General features: G+C 51.5%; 1 protein-coding gene across 2 annotated transcripts in view; it reads right to left on the bottom strand.

Moving 5' to 3' along the window:
• DOP1B (DOP1 leucine zipper like protein B) overlaps positions 1-24,617 on the bottom strand; it is a 251,294-nt gene that overhangs the window by 145,918 nt on the left and 80,759 nt on the right. For both annotated transcript variants that reach the window (XM_075334991.1, XM_075334990.1), the window contains exons 13-16: positions 13,491-13,682; positions 9,737-10,385; positions 7,653-7,924; positions 7,323-7,475 (exon numbers count right to left, since the gene is read on the bottom strand). In XM_075334991.1, coding sequence (XP_075191106.1) covers positions 7,323-7,475; positions 7,653-7,924; positions 9,737-10,385; positions 13,491-13,682 — 1,266 coding nt within the window. The remainder of the gene's footprint in view (positions 1-7,322; positions 7,476-7,652; positions 7,925-9,736; positions 10,386-13,490; positions 13,683-24,617) is intronic.

Consider the following 24,617-nt stretch of genomic DNA (forward strand, 5'->3'; position numbering starts at 1 on the left):
TCAAGAGCTACGCCGTCAATCTGAGAATTCAGAATTCTGACGGAAAAAACGGACCTTTTGAGAAAAGGTCTGAACGGTCCGGAAGATGCCATGGCAACCCAACGGACAGAAGGAGCAGGTCAGAGTACCAAGCCTGCCTGGGTCAGTCTGGAGTATGAGAATGACCCCACGGCCCCCTTTACTGATCTTGCGCAGGACTCTGGACAAGAGCTAGAGGGTGAAATACGTAAAGAGACGAAGCTGGGATCAAACATGAACCAGTGTGTCTACCGCAAAACCTGAGGATTGTGGACCACGGTTGGACAGCTGAAATAGTCTGCCTCGCAGTTTTCACATCTAGGATGTGGGCTGCGGATACGGTGGACTAGGAGTCCCTTGTCCACTGAAGAATGTTGAGCCGCCAAGATTGCCAGGCGGCTGAGTGTCCCGCCCTGGAAGCTGATGTAGGAAAACGCTGTCACGTTGTCCGACTGGACTCGAATGTGCCTAGCCGCCAACAGATGGTGAAGGCTTAGAGAGCTAGAAATACAGCTCTGATTTCCAGCACATTGATCCAGAGGGCTGATTCGGACAGAGTCCAAGCGCCCTGCGCTCCACGGTGGAGATATACTGCTCCCAAGGCGGATAGGCTAGCATCCTGGTGAGGATCACCCGGGACGGGGCCAGAAAGGAGCGCCCCTGAGACAGAGTGGCCGAAGCCACCACTGAAACGAGCCCCTGGTCAGTGGCGAAGCCACCACCCCGTGGGAGGAGGGAGTTCGCTTGTACAGCGGAAAACATCCAGTCTCAGAGGACGCAGGAGGAACTGGGCAAGGAATCGCTCCCATTGACGCCACCGTCTGACCAGCACCTGTATATGGTGTCTGATAGAACGACGTCGACCGCCAGCGGAGGGACTACTGATCGACTAAGAGCAGCTTCACAAGTGCCGACAGAGTCTCGAGAAGGCCGTCCAGGGCAAAAGATCACTGCAAATCCCTAGGGGTGCAGGACCTTAAGCACAGCTGCCCCAATGAGAATACTCGAGGGGCCGTGGCTAACCCCAAGGGAAAAGCCACAAATTGGACCACTCCGATTGTCAAAACGTAGTCAACGCTGGTGTGAAACTGCGATTGACTCCTGCAGATAGGCATCCCTGATGCCGATGGCTGCTAGGGAATCTCATTGGGTTCTTGATTGATCCGGTGAAAAACACACGGAACAAAACCGAGACTCCATGTGAAAACGCCACACCTGACTATGCTTGAAAAGCTAAAGATCCAGGTCGGAAGACACCGCCCTCTTCGGGGACTAGTAATAGATTTAAGCAAAAATCTCAGAACCGTTCCCAGTCGGGAACCGGTACAATTACTCCATTGGCCTGCAAGAAATGCCACGGCCTGTGAGAAGACGGCGGCCTTGGAGCCGGGAGGAGTTGACAGAAAAAATCTGTTTGGCGGGTGGACAGAATTCCATCCTGTAGCCATGGGAGATATAATCCCGCCCCCACTGAACGGAGACGTGTTAGAACCCTACGTCGCCAAGTGGAGAGAGCCTGCCCCCGACCAAGGAGGTTGTTGGCGTGGCTAGATAGCTCGGAGGAAGCTGACTCAGTGGCAGCATCTCCTGCGGTCTTCTGAAGACGCAGCTTCGAGCCATTTGGTTCTATGAACCTAGGCCGAGCGAGAGGACGATCAGATGGAGGAACGGAAACCACCGAAACCTCAACCGATTCCTGCCCTGGACAGGTTCCCTGGTTTAGGTTTGTGGCAAGGAAGAACACTCCCCGCCAAGAGCTTCCTTAATTTCATCCAGTTGGTTCCGAGGAAACTGGTCCCTCCGAAGCCACAGGGGCCTGCGGATAGCGAGGAAAGTAGCCAAGACCACCGCCGTGCGGTGTCCAGCCTGGCAGACCTGGCAGAGGATGAAAAGACTGAAGTCTGGAAGTTCAGGCAACCGTTTTGGGCATAGAGTCCCTGTGCGGGAATGCATCTCCTCCAGAGAAGCAGAGAAGGAACAAAAAAACCGCACTGCTGTAAAGCTGAGGAGAACGAAGCTCCTGCCGCCCCCATACCGACTTGGCCAAAAGGACAACCGGGCGGACCGCAAAACCTTAAGTGAGGAGCCATCAGCCACTGACATAACGGTCCGGGCTGAGCCACCTGAGGTGAATGAGCCCACTTCTTGACCACCATTGGTGGACAGGGGAAACACAGTCCTCAGAATAACGCTTCATGGGAAGCGACTGTCAGAGCGGACCCTGGGCTGGTGACAGGGGTCTGAAAACTGGAGTGGTTAAGGAACACATGTTGTGTTCACCTAGATAAGGTAATTCCGGCTGATTGAGGTCCAGTACAAAATTAATGTACCGTGGGATCCTTATAGAGGTGCCGTCAGCCACTGATACAACTATCCGGGCTGAAAGTCTAGACACCGGAGTGGCCACCCTTGGCGAATGAGTACACTCCTTGACCACCTCTGATGGGAGGGGGAGACAGGCAGCAGAACCCCGCTGTGGGGTCTGCAGGACAGGCTGTGGGCTTGGACGCAGCGGGCTGAAAACTGGAGTGGTTAAAGAACACACTCCTCTTCCTATTAAAGGTATACTGATGCCTTTCTGCCAGCGGGGAATACTCCCCTGATACAGGCGGATGGATGTCCAGTACAAGTATAATGGACGCAATCCAATCATTCGCATCTGCGTCACCTACGGACGGATCAATGTACATACGGTAGCGTCCGAGCCCCTGGTAGAGACATCCTCCTCGTCCAGTGAGTCAGCTCGTAATCGGAGCTGCGGGACGGGGAGGACAGGGGACCCTGCGTCTCCCTGTCAGGAGGACGGGGTCTGAGCCCAGAAGGAGAGTCCCTTGTGAGCTTTGCTGAGCGAGCTGAAGCAGAAAACGCCCTGAGAAGGGGGCTGCATGCTCAGCAGATGCCGGGACAGCCGACCCCTGGAAATAGGATTCCCCCAGGGGTCAGCCACCGAAACCGGAGCAGCTGGAGGGACCATTAATGAGCCTCCAAGCTGAGGGGCCACAGTGGTTATGAGCTCGGTTCATTCGCATCTCCTGCAGTGGACAATAAAAACAGCCTGCAGCCTCGCTCTGTGAGACATGCTGCAGAGGTGGGGGCTCTGTCTAGAATGTCTAGAATACCCAAGACAGGGGTTCAGCCTGGGAGACTCCAGGCTGAGGTACCACCACATAAGAACCATTACAGTGTGGGTCTGTGCCGGTTCAGGCAATATGAGCTTGCATGCAGAGCATGTAGTGTACAGCCTTGGAGCTTTGCTCCTAGTGTGAGACATGCTGCTGAGGAGGAGGTTCTATAATAAAGAATTAACTCCTTCAGAATGCCCTGAGAGTGTATAAAAGTGCACAACCAGAGGTTGTGACTTATCAGGCCGCTATTATGTGTGCCCTCCGGATTCCAAGCCTGGACCCCCAGCCAGATATTCACTCCCTCTGCACTGCAGAGCAGCCAGCGCCGACCAGTGTACTAAGAACGCTGAGAAAATGGCGCCAGAGTGAGGGGGGGGCGGGGGTTAACCCAGGAGCGGGAATCTGAGGGCTAAGGAGATGTACAGGGGAGGGAATCATCTCCTCAGAGAGGAGTGTCCTCCCCTGTGCAGAGCGGCCGGCGGGCGGCGCTGCAGTGTCCCCCTGCATGACTGACATGCAGGGGAACGAAACGAAACTAGGCCGCGGCTGAAGCCGGGGCCTAGAGTTATGCATGCGGCCGACAATCAGGCATCATCGGCGCGGTTCTCAGTAAAAACCGTGGAACCGGCCGGAAACACAGTAAAAAGCAGCATTATCAAAGTAAATCACTGTCCCCCCCAATAAAAGTGCCCCACATTGCAGAAGGACCCTCTGAATAACGTCTCTATACTTAGCTTTGAGACGCAGGGCCCAGTCCCTGGGTGGGGTGGGGGTTCAGTGCTCCGTCCAGCAGGGTCCTGCAAAAGGGCTGCGGATGGAGGCCGGTCTCCTGCAAGGCAGTGAGAACCGTGTTGGCTCTAACTTCAAGCCAGAGCCCCTAAGGGATGGTGAAGGAGCGCGGCATGAAGGGCTCCTGCCCTGAAGTCAACCTTAACAGCACCGCCGCCAGGGGGGTGAGAAGGGACATGCCGGGAGTCCAGTGGACCCGCTTTTCTTCCAAATCTTTAGAAAAAATGAAAAATCAAAAAAGGATGCATGTGTGTGTGTGATCCTCCTGACACAAAGCATGAAACTGGCTAGGACTGGCTAGCAGGGGGTGTATATGCTAGGAGGGAGGAGCTACACGTTTTGAGTGTAGTAACTTTGTGTGTCCTCCGGGGGCAGTAGCTATACACCCATGGTCTGGGTCTCCCATAGGAACGATAAAGAAATGGATCACATCAGCGTGTTGGATTCAGTTTTTATCATTTTCTTGAACAATATGTCCATTTTATACAATCAGTGGGGCAGTTTTCCTTTTATGCTCCTTCTGCCCATTGAACAATAAAAAAAACAAAAACCCTACCGGTGAAACAGAGCTCGCGTCTAGGTTATATCTGTTTTTTTTATTGACTTGCATTGGTGAGTTTGATAAGTGACTCAAACCAAAGTCCGGGAGGCCAAAAGGTCTACTGCAACATTAAAGGAGCTGCAGGAATTTCTGGCAAGCACTGGTTGTGTTCTGCAAGTGACTACAATTTCCCATATTCTTGATAAGTCCGGCCAGTGGGGTTAGGTGACAAAACGGAAGCCTTTTCTTTCAAAGAAAGAAATCTCTAAGCCGGCTGTGTTTTGCCAAAAGCTACATTATGTCTGCCAAAAGCAGGTGGAATTAAGTGTTATGGTCTGATGAGACCAAAAGGTGGAACCTTTTGGCCATAATTCCAGAAAAAATGTTTGTTGCAAAACCAAAACTGCACATCACCAAAAGTTCACCATCCCCACAGTGAGGCATGGTGGAGGCAGCATTATGCTTTTGGGCTGTTTTTATAGCAGCTTGGAACTGAGGCTTTAGTCAAGGTGGAGGGAATTATGAACAGTTCTAAATTCTAAATATCAGTTAATTTTACATCAAAACCTTTACACTTCTGCTAAAAAGCTGAAGATGAAGAGAAATTTCACCTTTCAGCATAACAATGGCTGTAAGGGACCTCCAAGTCAACAAAAGAATGGTTTCACCAGAAAAAGAACAAAGTTTCTGAATCACCCAGCCAAAAGCCAGAGCTGAATCCAACTGACAATCTGTGAGTGACCTGAAGAGGGCGCTGTACGCAACAGATGTCCCCACAATCTGACAGATTAGAAGCTACTGGAAGGACGACTGGACAAAGATCGCCAATTCTAGATGTGCCATACTGATAGACTCCGACCGAAAAAGACTGAATGTTGTCATAAATTCAAAGAGGACGTCAACAAAAGTATTAGTGTAAGGGTGTGCAGATTTATGCAACCAAATTATTTTTGTTCTTCAATTTTCTTTTTCCAATCGAAAAAAATGTAGTTAATTTTTCAATTGTACTGAAATACAAAAATCTTTGTAGGATTTTGTTTTACATGACCAAAACTTGGTATTTAACTGGGGATGTTTATCCTTTATTTATAATATATAATTGATATACTTATGTTTTAATCAGCAAAAAATAAATTATAAAGTTTTTTGGGTTTTTTTTTAGTTAAATCTAGTTCATTTTTCACAGGATATTATGCCCATGAAGTCATTAGTTAGCAAAGAACCGGCTCTTGGGCAATATGGGACGTCCATGCACATTTTATCCCACAACGTCCTAAAAACACGTCTCAGAGTTTTTCTTTTCTCAAAGATTTTTTAAAGCAGATCCTGCTCCAAAATCTATTTCAAATAGTCTTTGAATAAGACTTTCTATGCAATGGGAAGCCATGTCTACAGTGCTAATTCTTTACGAGTTTCTACCCGAGAAGCTCTAAAGTTGGCCACTCAATCAACAAAAGTTTTCTTAGGCCTTGTGCATCCACACTAGCCAGCAATGAGGTCCTGCGCAGGTGCACTTTGATCTGCCCTGCAGATAGTAGATCAAAGTATTGTAAGGCGCATGTGCGGGCAGTTTTCAACCTTTCCTTGCGCCTGCGCATTACAGTACTTTGATCTGCCCTCAGCAGTGCAGAGAGAAGTGCGCCTGTGAAGGACCACAATGTCGGCCTGGGCTGGATAGAAGAAGGAGGACAGTATAGGCAGCAGAGAGAGGGGGCGCCGGACCGGAGAGAAGAGATGGCGCCGGACCGGAGAGAAGAGATGGCGCCGGACCAGAGAGAAGAGATGGCGCCGGACCAGAGAGAAGAGATGGCGCCGGACCAGAGAGAAGAGATGGCGCCGGACCAGAGAGAAGAGATGGCGCCGGACCAGAGAGAAGAGGTGGCGCCGGACCAGAGAGAAGAGATGGCGCCGGACCAGAGAGAAGAGATGGCGCCGGACCAGAGAGAAGAGATGGCGCCGGACCAGAGAGAAGAGATGGCGCCGGACCAGAGAGAAGAGATGGCGCCGGACCAGAGAGAAGAGATGGCGCCGAAACAGAGAGAAGAGATGGCGCCGAAACAGAGAGAAGAGATGGCGCCGAAACAGAGAGAAGAGATGGCACCGAAGCAGAGAGAAGAGATGGCACCGAAACAGAGAGAAGAGATGGCGCCGGACATGGGAGAAGAGATGGCGCCGGACATGGGAGAAGAGATGGCGCCGGACATGGGAGAAGAGATGGCGCCAGACATGGGAGAAGAGATGGCGCCAGACATGGGAGAAGAGATGGCGCCAGACAAGGGAGAAGAGATGGCGCCGGACAAGGGAGAAGAGATGGCGCCGGACAAGGGAGAAGAGATGGCGCCGGACAAGGGAGAAGAGATGGCGCCGGACAAGGGAGAAGAGATGGCGCCGGACAAGGGAGAAGAGATGGCGCCGGACACGGGAGAAGAGATGGCGCCGGACACGGGAGAAGAGATGGCGCCGGACAAGGGAGAAGAGATGGCGCCGGACAAGGGAGAAGAGAAGGCACCGGACAAGGGAGAAGAGATGGCGCCGGACCAGAGACCGGTGATATCCACAGGACCACCCCCTCCTAGGCGAGTATTATAAAAAAGTGTTTTTAACGTTATACAGCACGACCAGTGCTCTTATATACAGTATTCTGGAATGCGGCATATAAGAGCTCACTGGTGGTGGCCGCAGCTTACAGGGGCCAAATCTGATGACTGGTTCCCTTTAAAAAAAACAAAACAAAAACAACCCTCAGTATATACATACCTTGAAGGATTAAAACATTGGAGTGTATATACCTTCAGGCCTGTGCAGAACCACAACCACATGCCACAGCAGCACGTACCGGCCGGCCTCACCTTGTCATTGTCCAGCAGGGTCTGGCAGATGATCTCCTCGCAGATATTGGCGGACGGTGCTAGGCAGTGCAGCCGGTAGAAGAGCTCCACGCAGGTGATGTGATGCTCTCGGGTCGCCATGTTCAGCTGGTTCCACAGCACGTGAGCCACTCTCTGGTGAAGAACAGAGGCCATACTGACTCGTTGACATCACTTACGTGCTATATATTCACTATGTGGATGTCGCTGCCATTTTTTTACATTGCTATGAAAACAAATCAACTTTGGAAGAATCATCAGCGGCAACCATGCTGCTAGACTCATATATTAGTAAATTTTGAGGGGACTTACAGGGTAGAAGTCCGTCTTTTGTGCAATAAGTTTGAGGACTCCCGGAGGGACGGGTGGAACGGTAACCATCTGCAGCTTCCCAAACACGGCGCTGTATCCGGCCATTTTTGAGCGCTTCATTCGGTCTTCCATCACTAACGAAAGGGACTGCGAATGATTCACCACTTCCAAAAGGGTGGAAATGGCCACGTTCTGCACGTAGCAATCCTTCACGCAGCAGCAGATCGTCATCAGGGACTTGAACCAAAGCGGGAACCCGGCATCACCAGACCCTGGTATAGAATGAAGAAGCAAACGACAGAAGTGTTAGCCCAAAACGCGTCTACAGTCCCAAAACTGCTTCTGTCTCAAATAATAAAGACGGTAACGGAAAAATAAAATGCACTTTAGTGGCCTGGATTGGTAACAAGAGCACGTCTAGCAGCAAATTCAGGTCTATGTCGTTTTCTTCTCTGTCCACACCCATGTGACCTGTACAACTAAACTCACATTGTGCACCCTCCCCTAACATCCAGCACAACGATACATTTAGCTTTTTGGTCGCTGTGGTCCCTACGAGAAAAGGATGTTGTGGTAAGAACCTTCGATCACTTGAACTATATACCGTATTTTTCAGACTAGAAGATGCACTCGTCCTCCCAAAAATTTGGGAGGAAAATGAGGGGTGCATCTTAAAATCCGAATGTAGCTTACTGGGAGGTGAAGAATGGGGGTTGCGCTGGTTGCGGTGGGGGCGGCTGCGCTGGCTGCGGTGGGGGGCGGCTGCGCTGGCTGCGGTGGGGGGCGGCTGCGCTGGCTGCGGTGGGGGGCGGCTGCGCTGGCTGCGGTGGGGGGCGGCTGCGCTGGCTGCGGTGGGGGGCGGCTGCGCTGGCTGCGGTGGGGGGCGGCTGCGCTGGCTGCGGTGGGGGGCGGCTGCGCTGGCTGCGGTGGGGGGCGGCTGCGCTGGCTGCGGTGAGGGCGGCTGCGCTGGCTGCGGTGAGGACGGCTGCGCTGGCTGCGGTGAGGGCGGCTGCGCTGGCTGCGGTGAGGGCGGCTGCGCTGGCTGCGGTGAGGGCGGCTGCGCTGGCTGCGCTGAGGGCGGCTGCGCTGGCTGTGGTGAGGGCGGCTGCGCTGGCGGCGGCTGCGCGGGCTGCAGTGGAGCAGGGCGGTGTGGTGGGTGTCCCAGATGCTCTGTCGGCAATATAGGCTTCAAATAATCTCAATGAGATCTCAACTCAAGATCTCATCTGGGCACGCACCGCCTCCGTCCGGCCCACTGATCTCCCAAAAGCTGACTTAATGAAAACGGCACCCGGAGGTGGCGCATGCACGCATAAGATCCCGGCTTGTCATTGAGCCGAGAGCTCAACCAGCACACATGTCTATTTCAGGCGCCAATTTTTTGAAGCCCGCTCCACTGACAGAGCATCTGTGACACCTGCCGTACCGCCCTGCTCCACACAGCCAGTACAGCGCCCGCAGCCACCACAGCCGCCCCTAAACGCAGCCAGCACAGCCGCACCCACCGTAGCCAGCACAGCCGCCCCCACCGCAGCCAGCACTGCACTACTCAGCACCCCCAACTTCCTGTGACCTTGCTCCACCACCACTGCCGCCCCCCTCTGGTAAGACACCATCGGAGTATAAGATGAAGCCCCCCCTTTTTTTTTTTTTTTTTTTTTTTTTAACCTTTTTTATCTTTAAATTTGGTGTGTGTCTTATAATTCGGTACATGTTATACAACAAAAAATACAGTATATCAATATTTCAGTATTGCAGTACATAGATATCTCTTTTTTCCTATGAAGCTCAGTCTGTGGCCGGGATTCCAAAAACCACCATGATGGTAGAAGTGGTAACCTAAATGCCCCCCAGCTGTCATGTCAACGAATGGGGACCTGCAAATTTATGAGGGGGGGGTGGACGCCCCACTGTCATAGTCAGAAGACAGCAATCAAAGCTAGCTTTTTAGCTGTTAAGGGCAGGTGTCGGCTGTACAACACAACTGGCACCTGCCTGCACTCACATAAAGTAATAGTATATTGTGGAGGGAAAAAGTGTTAAAAATGTCCCGTGCCAGGGAATTCTGAATGTTGTCCTCTTACCGGGCACTTGGACCAGGGACGAGTATATTTGCTCCATCTCTTCTTCCGACAGATAGACCGGGAAGGTGGCACAATCCAGCAGGAAGTGACAGGCGGCAGCAAAGGCCTCCCTGCAGTCCTCAGACATCTGGCCCATGTTCTGGATGTAGCGGTCGATGTCCCACTCCTCGTCTAACCCTTTATTGCCTCTCTTGCTGGGGCTGTGGAATGGAGAAAACTCCACCTTATCGATCTTTTGTTTCGATACCGGAGGCCGCGGAGTAAAGAAATCTGTCAGCATCTGCTTGAACTGCGGCACGGTGATCTGTTTGGGTTCCCAGTGCCCCTTCCTCTTTACCGTCTCTTCCTTGTCGCGGGAGCCGCTGACCCCGTCGCTCAATTGTAAGCCGAACAGATGCCTGCTGGCAAAGTTGGCCACCAGGTCCTGTATGCAGAGCAGAGTCTTCTGGACGCTGCCTCCCTTCTTCCAGACGTCACCCTTTTCTGGGCACACTTTGGGCATTCGGAGGTAACCGGACAGCTCCGGGGAGGAGGTGCTCAGGCCAATTCCACTGTCTTCTGATTTTAAGGGAGGGTATATTGGATCTTCTCCCACATCCACCTCCGTTTCACCGTTGGTTTTGAGTTGAAGCGACTCTTTGGATGGGCTCTACAATAAAAAAAAGTTGAATGTAGACACAAATAAAGAATAAGTGATATGACTAGTAGCAGTTTTTGTACCTTCTTCTCACCTGGAATGGTGTCCAGTTCCAGAGGTCCACGTGAGTATTTTTCCCATGCCCCAAACCAGAGCCATTCCTCCCACCCTCTTATTATTTAGGCCTGGGCACATCTATACAATGTCCCCAAGCTGGCTTGAAAGGACAGACGTCTACAGTGAGAAGGTCATGTCCACATCCAACCAAAGGAGCCCGGTCCTACACGTTGCATGAAGGCCTGAGCTGTGCACGACTCGCATCCATCTGAACGGTCGCCATGAAATGCAACGCAGCATTTTTCCTGTCAACACATCAGGATTTGCAGCACAATTTTCTGCAAATCCTGAACGTGTGCACATATCTCAATAGGTCAAGTCTGTACAAAAAAAAAAGTCACTCTACGCCTGTGGTAGTGCAAGTCGGCTCTGAACAAATAGAGAAGGCTGTAGCCCATCAGCAGACAATGATTGGCTGCAGTGGTCATGTGGCATTATAATGTCAGGTTACCGCCGGGAAATCGGTGGGATGGTGCAGGTCCCACAGGTAAGTATGCAGGTTTTAAAGGGAACCTCTCAGGTCCAATATGCAGCCAGAACCACAAGCCGTTCTAAGTGTCTATTGCTAAATCCTCCCTAACCGTTCCTGTATACACTACCATATATAAAGGGATCTATAGAAACAATATTTCTAAAGATCCTTTATCATATGCTAATTAGCACAGGGACTAGTTGCAAGGACATTACTTCCCCCGACTAGTCTGCCCTCACCCAGAGGGACGCGCTAATGTAGCACCCCACGGGGCAGGTGTTTTAACCTAGTCGTCGCCGGGACGGAGGTGCAGATCCTCTGCGTCGTCACGGGGTGGCCTGGCCCGATTCCGTTGCCCCGAGGTGTACAGGAAGGAGGTGGTAGTTGGAGGATTAGGAAAGTCTTTTAAGGTGATCGTGACGCCACCTGTGGTACGCGGCCGGGATGGGGCTGCCACTGTAGGGTCTCTCACTGGGGCAGATGGTGGGAGCAGCCGGGACGGTGTCGCTCCCCACAGGCGGAGCGTGATTACCCCGAGGAGGATGACGAGGGGGGCGGGGGGGGGTTTGATGGTAGTCCCTGTTGGTGCCTCAGCGCTGGGCGTGGCGCCGGTTAAAGGAAGGGCAGAACCAGGGGCTGCGATTCCAGGTGTTTTTACTTACAAGTCTTTCAGGCGCTGCTGCAGAGTAACGTTCTCTGCCACGCTGGGCTCCAGCCGATCCCGGATCTGACGGCGGTCACCGCCGGTGCCCGTGAAAGTCTGTTAGAGAAGTGTCCCTCGGTTGCTATCCGGAACCCGGGCCGAGCCACGGGCCCACGAAGAGAGGGAAACACTAACTCCAGTTGTCAGTGCTAGATGGTATCCCAAGCTGTGCCCGGGAAGGTTCTGTCTAAAGTATAATCGATGCGTCTACTTCTACCCCATGTGGTGCCCGCCCCCAGTGGTTGTCCTAGCGTCTGGGGAAGTCCCATGCTTCGTGATGGCTGGCTCCCGTCTGCCCTAGTCCAACCCCCTGTGAGTAAGCACCTGCTGTTTGTGTGTGTTTTGTGAAGGCACCGGCAGGACCCGGGATAGATATTACCCCTGAAAAGTGCTCTACCTGTGGCGCCTGAAGCATGTTATTCAATGCCCATTGCCCAGAGTCATTGGCGGTGACGCTCATACCTGTGTCCGTCGTCACCGCCTCAGACGTCATGCTTAGGGTCAGTACCCATGATCAGAATGCCCGGTACTTCCGCTTATGCGCACCATGAAGCCGGGTGTACGCGTCCCGGCTTCAGAGAGGTCTGGTGCGCATGACCGGAAGTCCCGAAGACCGAGATGATGACAACATGCTAAGAGGGCGGACTAGTTGGGGAAGTAATGCCCTTGGGACGAGTCCCTGCGCTCATTTGCATATAATGAAGGATTTTTAGAAATCTTTTTCTACAGATCTCTTTATCTACACTAGTGTATACATTGACGGTTAGGCAGGGATTAGAAATATGCACCCAGAACTGCTCATGGTTCTCGTTGCATATTGGACCTGAGAGGTTTCCTTTAAAGCTGTTAAGAAGGACTGTCCAGTAGTGAATACCTCATATATATGGCTTACTGCTGAAGAGATTTGAACTTGTATCGCATGACCCTACCACTTGCCACCACTGAAGATCACGTGCATATGTGGCACATAGGAGCGGTGCTGGTCAGATTGCTCTAGACCAGTTTTTCAAGTGATTAGTCGGGGTCAGTGCTGTTGTGAACCAGGGCAATGAATGACATCTAAACAAGAAGATGAAGATCAGATGTAAAAGGTACCACACGTGACCCAAGGTGGGAAAGGAACCAAGCGGGCGGAGATTAGTATATGGTACAGTATGATTAGTAATTTACTTATGTCACGGGGTATGTAATGACAGAACAGGGGCCCCTAGGCTGGCACTCAGACTTGAGACCCTGTGCTGTCCCTTACCTCGGAGGTAGGCTTGATGGTAAGCCAGGTCCGAGCCCCCAGCATGACCCTAACTCCCGTCAGAGCCCTGATCTTACTCCCCCTATTCCACAAAATAACAAAAAACCACACAGAAATGACACGGACAAGGGAGAACAAAAACCTGTACCGACTGCACTCAAACACAAAGGAGGGACAGTATATGTAGAGGGGAATAAAGAAATGGCAGGGAACTAACGCACAACAGGGGAATATCCACACCACTCAAAATCGCAACACAGATCACCATAAACAGTTTCACCACAAAGACCGGGATTGCTGGAGCTATCAATGGCGCATGCTGGATGAAAACCATGCCTTAAATAGGAAGGAGGCAGCTGCACATGGCAATTAGCAACCTGAGGATTGCATAGAATTAAATCCTGCAGAGCTGAAGACCAGAGAACCTGAATCAGCCGACGCCCGACTCTGGCTGGACAATTCTGAAGCGTTAGGATGCTTGTTAGACTCTGTAGTGTGAACAGAGCCTGACGCCGCCGTGCAACCAAGTGAATGTAGAGCTGAACATCGCATGACACATCAGTACAGATTACTTACACTGTCAGGGCTCACAGGATCCATATCCATATACGCCGGCGGCATCTGCACCTTACTGAGGACCTTGAAGCATGTCTTCAGCGCCTGGGTCAGCTCCGGCAGGCTGAGAGCATCCATGTTCTCAGATAGGGACTGAGTCATGAAGCTGAGCATCTGAGGTAGGTACTGAGTCTGGACTTCAGAGTAGAGTTCCTGATCAGTAAGAATAAAAACTCATCACTATGCAATTAAAACTATAGTTAATAATAATTGCAATAATATTAAGTACTAGCTGTAGCATCCAGCGTTGCCCGGGATAGTAACTGTCTGTCTCTCTCCCCGTCTCTGTCTGTCTGTGTCTGCCTGTATGTCTGTCTCTTTCCCAGTCAGTCTCTCTGTCTCTATTCATGTCTATCTCTCTGTCTGTCCCTTTCCCCCAGTCTGCCTTGTCCCTTTCCCCCAGTCTGCCTTGTCCCTTTCCCCCAGTCTGCCTTGTCCCTCTCCCCCAGTCTGCCTTGTCCCTCTCCCCCAGTCTGCCTTGTCCCTCTCCCCCAGTCTGCCTTGTCCCTCTCCCCCAGTCTGCCTTGTCCCTCTCCCCCAGTCTGCCTTGTCCCTCTCCCCCAGTCTGCCTTGTCCCTCTCCCCCAGTCTGCCTTGTCCCTCTCCCCCAGTCTGCCTTGTCCCTCTCCCCCAGTCTGCCTTGTCCCTCTCCCCCAGTCTGCCTTGTCCCTTTCCCCCAGTCTGCCTTGTCCCTTTCCCCCAGTCTGCCTTGTCCCTTTCCCCCAGTCTGCCTTGTCCCTTTCCCCCAGTCTGCCTTGTCCCTTTCCCCCAGTCTGCCTTGTCCCTTTCCCCCAGTCTGCCTTGTCCCTTTCCCCCAGTCTGCCTTGTCCCTTTCCCCCAGTCTGCCTTGTCCCTTTCCCCCAGTCTGCCTTGTCCCTTTCCCCCAGTCTGCCTTGTCCCTCTCCCCCAGTCTGCCTTGTCCCTCTCCCCCAGTCTGCCTTGTCCCTCTCCCCCAGTCTGCCTTGTCCCTCTCCCCCAGTCTGCCTTGTCCCTCTCCCCCAGTCTGCCTTGTCCCTCTCCCCCAGTCTGCCTTGTCCCTCTCCCCCAGTCTGCCTTGTCCCTCTCCCCCAGTCTGCCTTGTCCCTCTCCCCCAGTCTGCCTTGTCCCTCTCCCCCAGTCTGCCTTGTCCCTCTCCCCCAGTCTGCCTTGTCCCTCTCCCCCAGTCTGCCTTGTCCCTTTCCCCCAGTCTGCCTTGTCCCTTTCCCCCAGTCTGCCTTGTCCCTTTCCCCCAGTCTGCCTTGTCCCTTTCCCCCAGTCTGCCTTGTCCCTTTCCCCCAGTCTGCCTTGTCCCTTTCCCCCAGTCTGCCTTGTCCCTTTCCCCCAGTCTGCCTTGTCCCTTTCCCCCAGTCTGCCTTGTCCCTTTCCCCCAGTCTGCCTTGTCCCTTTCCCCCAGTCTGCCTTGTCCCTTTCCCCCAGTCTGCCTTGTCCCTTTCCCCCAGTCTGCCTTGTCCCTTTCCCCCAGTCTGCCTTGTCCCTTTCCCCCAGTCTGCCTTGTCCCTTTCCCCCAGTCTGCCTTGTCCCTTTCCCCCGTCTGCCTTTATCCGTCTCTCCGATATTATATTACCTCACACATAAGCTTCTTATACTATGAATGTCCTTTGTTCCTATAGCAACCAATCACAGCTGCTATTAATGACCTGTAGCTCCCAGCTCCACTGACGTTAATGGAGGCAGGTTTTGTTGGCGAATAACTATAAAGCGTTGGGTTAAATTTTCCCGTAAAAACAGTCTATGACGTTCCTTTGAGTCACATGAGGCGTCTGCAAAATTTTGTGATTGTAAGTGCAACGGTGCGGATTCCTTTTAGCGGACATACACACACACACACACACACACACACAGCTTTATATATTAGATAAAACATCAAAAACACATCATTTGGGGCTGAAAACACATGAAATTATCACTGGCCATGAGGAGGAGTAGATCCCACTCCAGATTTAGGAAATTTACGGCGTATATGAAAGTAAATATGTTGAGTGATCGGGCTCGTCCCCTTAGAAAAATCATAAAAAGTTTCAAATATTTTGCACCACAAATTTTCCAACTTTTTGCCGTGGAAGGGATGATAACTTCAATACCTTCTGCTCAATTTTTCAGCATTTTCAGGGCCTCTGCTCGTTCGCCATGTTCACACAGAGAAGATTTGGTGTAAAGTCAAATCCACATTGAAACTCCATGTCAGACTTTTAGGACTTTTGATTCGGCCGTGCATTTCAAAGATTAACATATTTCTAAAGAAGGGAATTTTGTTTACTTACCGTAAATTCCTTTTCTTCTAGCTCCAATTGGGAGACCCAGACAATTGGGTGTATAGCTACTGCCTCCGGAGGCCGCACAAAGTACTACACTTAAAAGTGTAAGGCCCCTCCCCTTCTGGCTATACACCCCCCCGTGGGATCACGGGTTCCTCAGTTTTAGTGCAAAAGCAAGAAGGAGGAAAGCCAATAACTGTTTCAAAAACAAATTCAATCCGATAAACAACATCGGAGAACTGAACTTATTAACATGAACAACATGTGCACCCGAAAAACAAAATCCCTAAGAAAAAACAGGGTGGGTGCTGGGTCTCCCAATTGGAGCTAGAAGAAAAGGAATTTACGGTAAGTAAACAAAATTCCCTTCTTCTTTGTCGCTCCTAATTGGGAGACCCAGACAATTGGGACGTCCAAAAGCAGTCCCTGGGTGGGTAAAAGAATACCTCGTGATAGGGCTGTCAAGCAGACCTTTCCTACAGGTGGGCCACCGCCGCCTGAAGGACTTGTCTACCTAGGCCGGCATCCGCCGAAGCGAAGGTATGCACCTGATAATGTTTGGTAAAAGTGTGCAGACTCGACCAGGTAGCCGCCTGGCACACCTGCTGAGCCGTAGCCTGATGCCGTAATGCCCAGGACGCACCCACGGCTCTGGTAGAATGGGCCTTCAGTCCAGATGGAATCGGAAGCCCAGCAGAACGGTAGGTGTGAAGAATTGGTTCCTTGATCCACCGCGCAAGGGTGGATTTGGAAGCTTGCGACCCTTTACGCTGACCAGCGACCAGGATAAAGAGTGCATCCGAGCGGCGCAGGGGCGCCGTGCGGGAAATGTAGATCCTGAGTGCTCTCACCAGGTCCAACAAATGCAAACCCTTTTCGAATTGGTGAACTGGATGCGGACACAAAGACGGTAAAGTGATATCCTGATTGAGATGAAAGGAAGATACCACCTTGGGAAGAAACTCTGGAATTGGACGCAGAACTACCTTGTCCTGGTGAGACACCAGGAAGGGAGATTTGCAAGATAACGCCGCCAGCTCGGACACTCTCCGAAGAGACGTGACCGCCACTAGAAAAGCCACTTTCTGTGAAAGCCGAGAAAAGGAAATCTCCTTCATAGGCTCGAAAGGCGGCTTCTGGAGAGCAATTAGAACCTTGTTCAGATCCCAGGGCTCCAACGGCCGCTTGTAAGGAGGGACGATATGACAGACTCCTTGCAGGAACGTGCGTACCTTAGGAAGTCGCGCTAGGCGTTTCTGAAAAAATACGGATAGCGCGGAGACTTGACCTTTAAGGGAGCTAAGCGACAAACCTTTTTCCAACCCAGACTGCAGGAAGGAAAGAAAAATAGGCAATGCAAATGGCCAGGGAGAAACTCCCTGGGCAGAGCACCAAGATAGGAATATCTTCCACGTCCTGTGGTAGATCTTGGCGGAGGATGGTTTCCTAGCCTGTCTCATGGTGGCAACCACCTCATGAGATAAACCTGAGGCCCCTAGGATCCAGGACTCAATGGCCACACAGTCAGGTTCAGGGCCGCAGAATTCAGATGGAAAAACGGCCCTTGAGACAGCAAGTCTGGACGGTCTGGTAGCGCCCACGGTTGGCCTACCGTGAGGTGCCACAGATCCGGGTACCACGACCTCCTTGGCCAGTCTGGAGCGACGAGAATGGCGCGGCGGCAGTCGGACCTGATCTTTCGGAGCACTCAGGGCAACAGTGCCAGAGGTGGGAACACATAAGGTAGCCGGAATGTGACCAATCTTGAACTAAGGCGTCTGCCGCCCAAGCTCGGTGATCGTGAGATCGTGCCATGAAAACCGGGACCTTGTTGTTGTGTCGTGACGCCATCAGGTCGACGTCCGGCATCCCCCAGCGGCGACAGATCTCCTGAAACACGTCCGGGTGAAGGGACCATTCCCCTGCGTCCATGCCCTGGCGACTGAGAAAATCTGCTTCCCAGTTTTCCACGCCTGGGATGTGAACTGCGGATATGGTGGATGCTGTGTCTTCCACCCACGACAGAATCCGCCTTACTTCCTGGAAGGCTTGCCGACTGCGTGTTCCCCCTTGGTGGTTGATGTACGCCACCGCCGTGGAATTGTCCGACTGAATTCGGATCTGCTTGCCTTCCAGCCACTGTTGGAAGGCTTGCAGGGCAAGATAGACTGCTCTGATTTCCAGAACATTGATCTGAAGGGTGGACTCTTTCCGAGTCCACGTACCCTGAGCCCTGTGGTGAAGAAACACTGCTCCCCACCCTGATAGGCTCGCATCTGTCGTGACTACCGCCCAGGATGGGGGTAGGAACGACCTTCCTTTTGACAAAGAGGTGGGAAGAAGCCACCACCGGAGAGAATCCTTGGCTGTCTGAGAGAGGGAAACATCCCTGTCGAGGGACGTCGACTTCCCGTCCCATTGGCGGAGAATGTCCCATTGTAGAGGGCGCAGATGAAACTGCGCGAAAGGGACTGCTTCCATTGCTGCCACCATTTTCCCTAGGAAATGCATGAGGCGCCTCAAGGTGTGCGACTGGCCCTGAAGGAGAGATTGCACCCCTGTCTGCAGCGAGCACTGCTTGTCCAGTGGAAGTTTCACTATCGCTGAGAGAGTATGAAACTCCATGCCAAGATATGTTAGTGATTGGGTCGGGGTTAGATTTGACTTTGCAAAGTTGACAATCCACCCGAAACTCTGGAGAGTCTTCAGTGCCACGTTCAAACTGTGTTGGCATGCCTCTTGAGAGGGTGCCTTGATAAGTAGATCGTCCAAATACGGAATCACAGAGTGACCCTGCGAGTGCAGGACTGCTACTACTGCAGCCATGACCTTGGTGAAGACCCGAGGGGCTGTCGCCAGCCCGAAAGGTAGCGCTACGAACTGCAGGTGTTCGCTTCCTATAACGAAGCGTAGAAAACGCTGATGCTCTGGCGCAATCGGCACGTGGAGATAAGCATCCTTGATGTCTATTGATGCTAGGAAATCTCCTTGAGACATTGAGGCGATGACGGAGCGGAGAGATTCCATCCGGAACCTCCTGGTTTTTACGTGTTTGTTGAGCAACTTTAGATCCAGGACGGGACGAAACGACCCGTCCTTCTTTGGCACCACAAACAAATTGGAGTAAAAACCGTGACCTTGTTCCTGAAGAGGAACGGAAGTCACCACTCCTTCCGCCTTTAGAGCGGCCACCGCCTGCAGCAGAGCATCGGCCCGGTCGGGCGGTGGAGAAGTTCTGAAGAAACGAGTTGGAGGACGAGAGCTGAACTCTATCCTGTACCCGTGAGACAGAATGTCTCTCACCCAACGGTCTTTGACCTGTGACAGCCAAATGTCGCCAAAGCGGGAGAGCCTGCCACCGACCGAGGATGCGGAAAGAGGAGACTGAGAGTCATGAGGAAGCCGTCTTGGTGACGGTTCTTCCTGCTGTCTTTTTTGGGCGTGATTGAGTCCGCCAAGAATCTGAGCCTCTCTGATCCTTTTGAGTCCTCTTAGACGAGGAGAATTGGGACCTGCCTGAGCCTCGAAAGGACCGAAAACCAGACTGACCCCTCCTTTGTTGGGGTTTGTTTTGTCTGTGTTGAGGTAAGGATGAATCCTTACCCTTGGAGTGTTTAATGATTTCATCCAAACGCTCACCAAACAATCGGTCACGAGAAAAAGGCAAACTGGTTAAGCACTTCTTGGAAGCAGAATCTGCCTTCCATTCCCTCAACCACAAGGCTCTGCGTAAAACTACGGAGTTGGCTGACGCCACCGCCGTACGGCTCGTAGAGTCTAGGACAGCATTAATCGCGTAAGACGCGAATGCAGACATCTGAGAGGTCAATGGTGCCACCTGCGGAGCAGATGTACGTGTGACAGTGTCGACTTGTGTAAGCCCAGCTGAAATAGCTTGGAGTGCCCATACGGCTGCGAATGCTGGCGCCAACGACGCTCCAATAGCTTCATAGATGGATTTCAACCAGAGCTCCATCTGTCTGTCAGTGGCATCTTTAAGTGCCGCTCCATCTTCCACTGCAACTAAGGATCTAGCTGCAAGCCTGGAGATTGGAGGGTCCACCTTGGGACACTGGGTCCAGCCCTTGACCACGTCAGGGGGAAAAGGATAGCGTGTATCTTTAAGCCGTTTGGAAAACCGCTTATCTGGATAAGCGTGGTGTTTCTGGATTGCGTCTCTAAAGTCAGAGTGGTCCAGAAAAGAGCTTAATTGACGCATGGGATATCTGAAATGGAATTTCTCATGCTGTGAAGCTGACTCCTCCTCAGGAGGAGCTGGCGGAGAAATATCTAACATCTTATTGATGGACGCTATAAGATCATTCACTATGGCGTCACCATCCGGTGTATCCAGATTGAGAGCGGTCCCAGGATCAGAATCCTGATCAGTTACATCCGCCTCATCACCCATAGATTCATCCCGCTGGGATCCTGACCAGTGAGACGAAGTTGAGGGCCCCTCATAGCGAGCCCGCTTAGGCTGTCTGGGACTGTCGTCCGAGTCAGAGCCGTCACCCTGGGGTGCATGTGACACCCCCGGAGCCCGGAAGTGTTCCAGTTGAGGGGGACCAGGGAGCAATGATTCAACAGTGTCCGTGGTCTGAGTTACTGGTCTAGACTGCAATGTTTCAAGAATCTTAGACATTGTCATAGACAATCTGTCAGCAAAAGCTGCAAACTCCGTTCCTGTCACCTGGACAGCATTCACAGGTGGTACACCCTGGGTCACGTCTAGCAGAGGCCCCGGCTGAGCAAGTGCTGCAGGGGCCGAGCACTGCACACAATGGGGGTCAGTGGAACCTGCCGGTAGAGTAGCCCCACATGCGGTACAGGCAGCATATAAAGTCTGTGCCTTGGCACCCTTGCGTTTTGCGGACGACATGCTGTTGCCTCCTTGCAATCTAGGAGGGTATATAGCCGAGAATCACCAGCGACCGTACAGTGAAAAGTATTTGCAAACACAAAATACCAAGTACACAACGGCACAAGTGGGGGTGAGCCCTTGAGGGCTGCTTAACGCCCGCTGAAAAGCGGGTATGAGGTCGTAGAATCCCGTGTCTGGGTCTCCCAGGCTCCCCTCTCCAGCTCAGCGTGCAGACAGGAATGGCTGCCGGCGTCCTGTGAAGAGGGGCGGACCGTGGGCGTGCCACAAACAAAGTGCGGGAAACTGCGTCCTACTGTGCCTGGTGTGAGGGCTGGAGTATGTAAAACAGACTCCAGCCCTCAGCGCTGATGCTCTGTACGGCGTCCCGCCCTCCTCCTGACTGGCAGGTGCGGAGGCGGGAACGAGACGAACTAGGCCGCAAAAGCCGGGGACTGTAGTAATAAGCGCGGCCGTGATATATGCACGGCCAGCGCGGAAGTCCCCGGCGCACCACAAGTCCCAGCCGCGTCGCAGTGTGACTGACCCCAGCGGCCGGCGCGACCGTTCGCCCTAAGTCTACCCACTCAGCCAAGCTGTAGTGAGGAAATGGCACAAGCGCAGCAGCGCTGATGTCCCCGGCGCACTAACACACCCAGCCATGCTGCGGTGTGCGCGCGGTATGCACGGGGACACAGAGTACCTTGACGGAGCAGGGTCTGTCCCTGACGATACTCAGCTCCATATCCAGCGGCTTCTCCAGGGGCTGCGGATGGAGCACGGTCTCAGTGCCTGGAGACCGGTAAAGTCCCACTTCACCCGGAACCCTAATGGGGATGGGGAAGGAATCAGCATGTGGGCTCCAGCCTCCGTACCCGCAATGGGTACCTCAACCTTAACAAACACCGCCGACAGAAAGTGGGGTGAGAAGGGAGCATGCTGGGGGCCCTGTATGGGCCCTCTTTTCTTCCATCCGACATAGTCAGCAGCTGCTGCTGACTAAACAGTGGAGCTATGCGTGCGTGTCTGACATCCTTCGCACAAAGCAAAAAACTGAGGAACCCGTGATCCCACGGGGGGGTGTATAGCCAGAAGGGGAGGGGCCTTACACTTTTAAGTGTAGTACTTTGTGCGGCCTCCGGAGGCAGTAGCTATACACCCAATTGTCTGGGTCTCCCAATTAGGAGCGACAAAGAAATTCCGAGTTTCATAGATCATTTTTTTAACCCTTGTGAAAGTAAGGCTAAAAATATGACTTTCATTACAAAATCTTCAGTTTTACGTAAAGTAGTAGATTAAAAAAAAAAGTGAGTACACCCCACAATCAAAAACTTCTACATTTTATTTTATTTGTATTTTGCATGACCTCCATGATTTTTAAGGGCAGCATATAAGTCTTCTACAAGTTGGAGACGTACTTCAATATCTATCTTGCCCTGTGTTCCTCAAGAACGAGCCCTTTTAGACGCAGGATGGAGAGTGATGACTTCATAATGGTGTCTTCACAATTCCCCAGAGGTGTTTTGGGTCAGATCAGGAGACACTCGGCCACTGAATCACTGTCACCCTGTTGTTCTTCAGAAATGCAGCAGATGTGTCTTGTATCATTGTCTTATTGGAAAAGTGCACGTCTACCAAGAGCACAGAGTGATGGCGGCATCTTCTGTCACTATAGAGCAGAACATCTGTGAATTCATGATACCATCAATGACATGTAGCCCCCGGACACCAGCAGCTCCAGATAAGGAGCTTAACATGGACAAAACTGAATTCATTGTCTTTCCTCCGCCTCACTCAACTCCTCCAACAAGCCTTTCCATCAAACTTGATGGTTGCTCACTCTCCCCAGTCTCACAAGCTCGTTGCCTTGGAGTCACCCTCGACTCTGATCCTTCAAGCCGCACATCCAAGCCCTCTTCACCTCATGCCGACTACTACTCAAAAATATCTCCCGGATCCGTGCTTTCCTTAACCAAGAATCAGCAAAAACATTAGCGCATGCCCTCATCATCTCCCGCCTCAACTACTGCAAGCTCCTGCTCTTTGGCCTCCCTTCCAACACTCTTGCACCCCTCCAATCTATCCTAAACTCTGCGGCCCGCTTAATCCACCTCTCCCCTTGCTATTCCCCAGCCTCGCCACTCTGCCAATCCCTTCACTTGCTTCCCTTTGCCCAAAGACTCCAGTTCAAAACATTAACCATGACATACAAAGCCATCCACAACCTGTCTCCTCCTTATATCTGTGACCTAGTCACCCAGTACCTACCTGCACGCAACCTCAGATCCTCACAAGATCTCCTTCTCTGCTCCCCTCTTATCTCCTCTTCCCACAATCGCGTACAAGATTTCTCCCGTGCCTCTCCCATACTCTGGAACGCTCTACCTCAGCATATCAGACTCACCCTACCGTGAAAAGCTTTAAGAGGAACCTCAAGACCCACCTCTTCCAACAAGCCTACAACCTACAATAGCCCTCAGTCCAGTACACCACAGCACAACCAGCTCTGTCCTCACCCTTTCCCTGTAGGCTGTGAGCCCTCGCGGGCAGGGTCCTCTCTCCTCCTATACCAGTCTGTTTTGTATTGTTAATGATTGTTGTACTAGTTTTAATGTATACCCTTTTTCACTTGTAAAGCGCCATGGAATTAATGGCGCTTTAATAATAAATAATAATAATAATGAGAACACCGTTACCACCGGGTCTCACTGCAGGAACCAGGCATTTTTCTTTGTGCTCCTCACCTTTGCGACACCATGGAGTTTTGAAGCCTTTCAAAAGAAAAACATTTACCTTGGTCTCATCACTCCAGAGTATAGAGTCCCAGTAGTCTCCATATATTTCAGCATGGGCGCTGACAAATTGTAGTTGGCTTTTGGATTGGTTTCCTTCATGGACGACCTCCACACATGCCATTTGTCTCTAGTGCACCTTGGATTGTGTCAAGGTTTGGCTTTCTACATCTTTAGATAACTGCAGTGAACTTGCGTATTGATTCTCTATCACCCTTCACATCAGAAAATGCTCCTGTTTAGGTGGTAACTTCCATGGTCGGCCTAGACATATCTGTGAGATGACTGCAGTTCCATCTTTGTATCACTTTGGCTCCAGTATCTGACTGATGAGTAAAGCTTTGCTGATCTTCTTTTATCCTTCACCTTTCTTGGGTAATATAAATTATATTCTTAGGTTGTATGACATTTCTCTTCCATGTGGTGCCATTGCTGACAACATCAAATGGGAAGGGGAGTTTCTTTAATAAAGGAAATCTGCCAGCAGGTTTTTGCTACCTCATCTGAGAGCGATGTGTCACTTACTGAGCTGTTTACTCTCATTTTGATAAAATCAATGTTTCCCCTGCTGCAGATCTAGCAGTTATATAGAGCTCATGGATATGCGGGACTACCTACAGCACGCCAAGTAGTCCTGTAATAATAATCTACTGCTGATTAAACAGTGATTTTATCAAAACTACACTAAGCAGCCTAGTAAGTGACACATCGCAGGAATCAGGGTCTCTGTCTCGACATTATGCTGCTCTCAGATGAAGATGCAAAAACCGGATGACAGATTCCCTTTAAAAAGAAACTTCCCTTCCCATTTCATGTTGTCAGCAATGGCACCACATGTAAGAGAAATGTCAGACAACCTGAGAAATCATATAATTCCTTTGGCACAAATAGCAAAGCTTTACTTATCAGTCAGATAATGGAGCAAAAGTGATACAAAAATGTAACAAAGATGGAAGTGCATCCAGCTCACAGAGATGTCCAGGCCGACCACAGATTCCCTTTACGTGGCAGCGTTTTACAATCACCTGTCTACTAGACACAGATTTAATGAACACGTAGACTTACCTGTGACTGAATGAAAACTTTAAATTTCCTACTAAGACTTTCATTGGGGTGTACTCATTTTTACAACATGGTCTTGATTTGCTAGGAAAATTACTTTTTTATGGATGTGCAAAATA

This window comes from Anomaloglossus baeobatrachus, chromosome 2, assembly GCF_048569485.1.
Source record: "Anomaloglossus baeobatrachus isolate aAnoBae1 chromosome 2, aAnoBae1.hap1, whole genome shotgun sequence".
Classification (NCBI taxonomy): Eukaryota; Metazoa; Chordata; class Amphibia; order Anura; family Aromobatidae; genus Anomaloglossus; species Anomaloglossus baeobatrachus.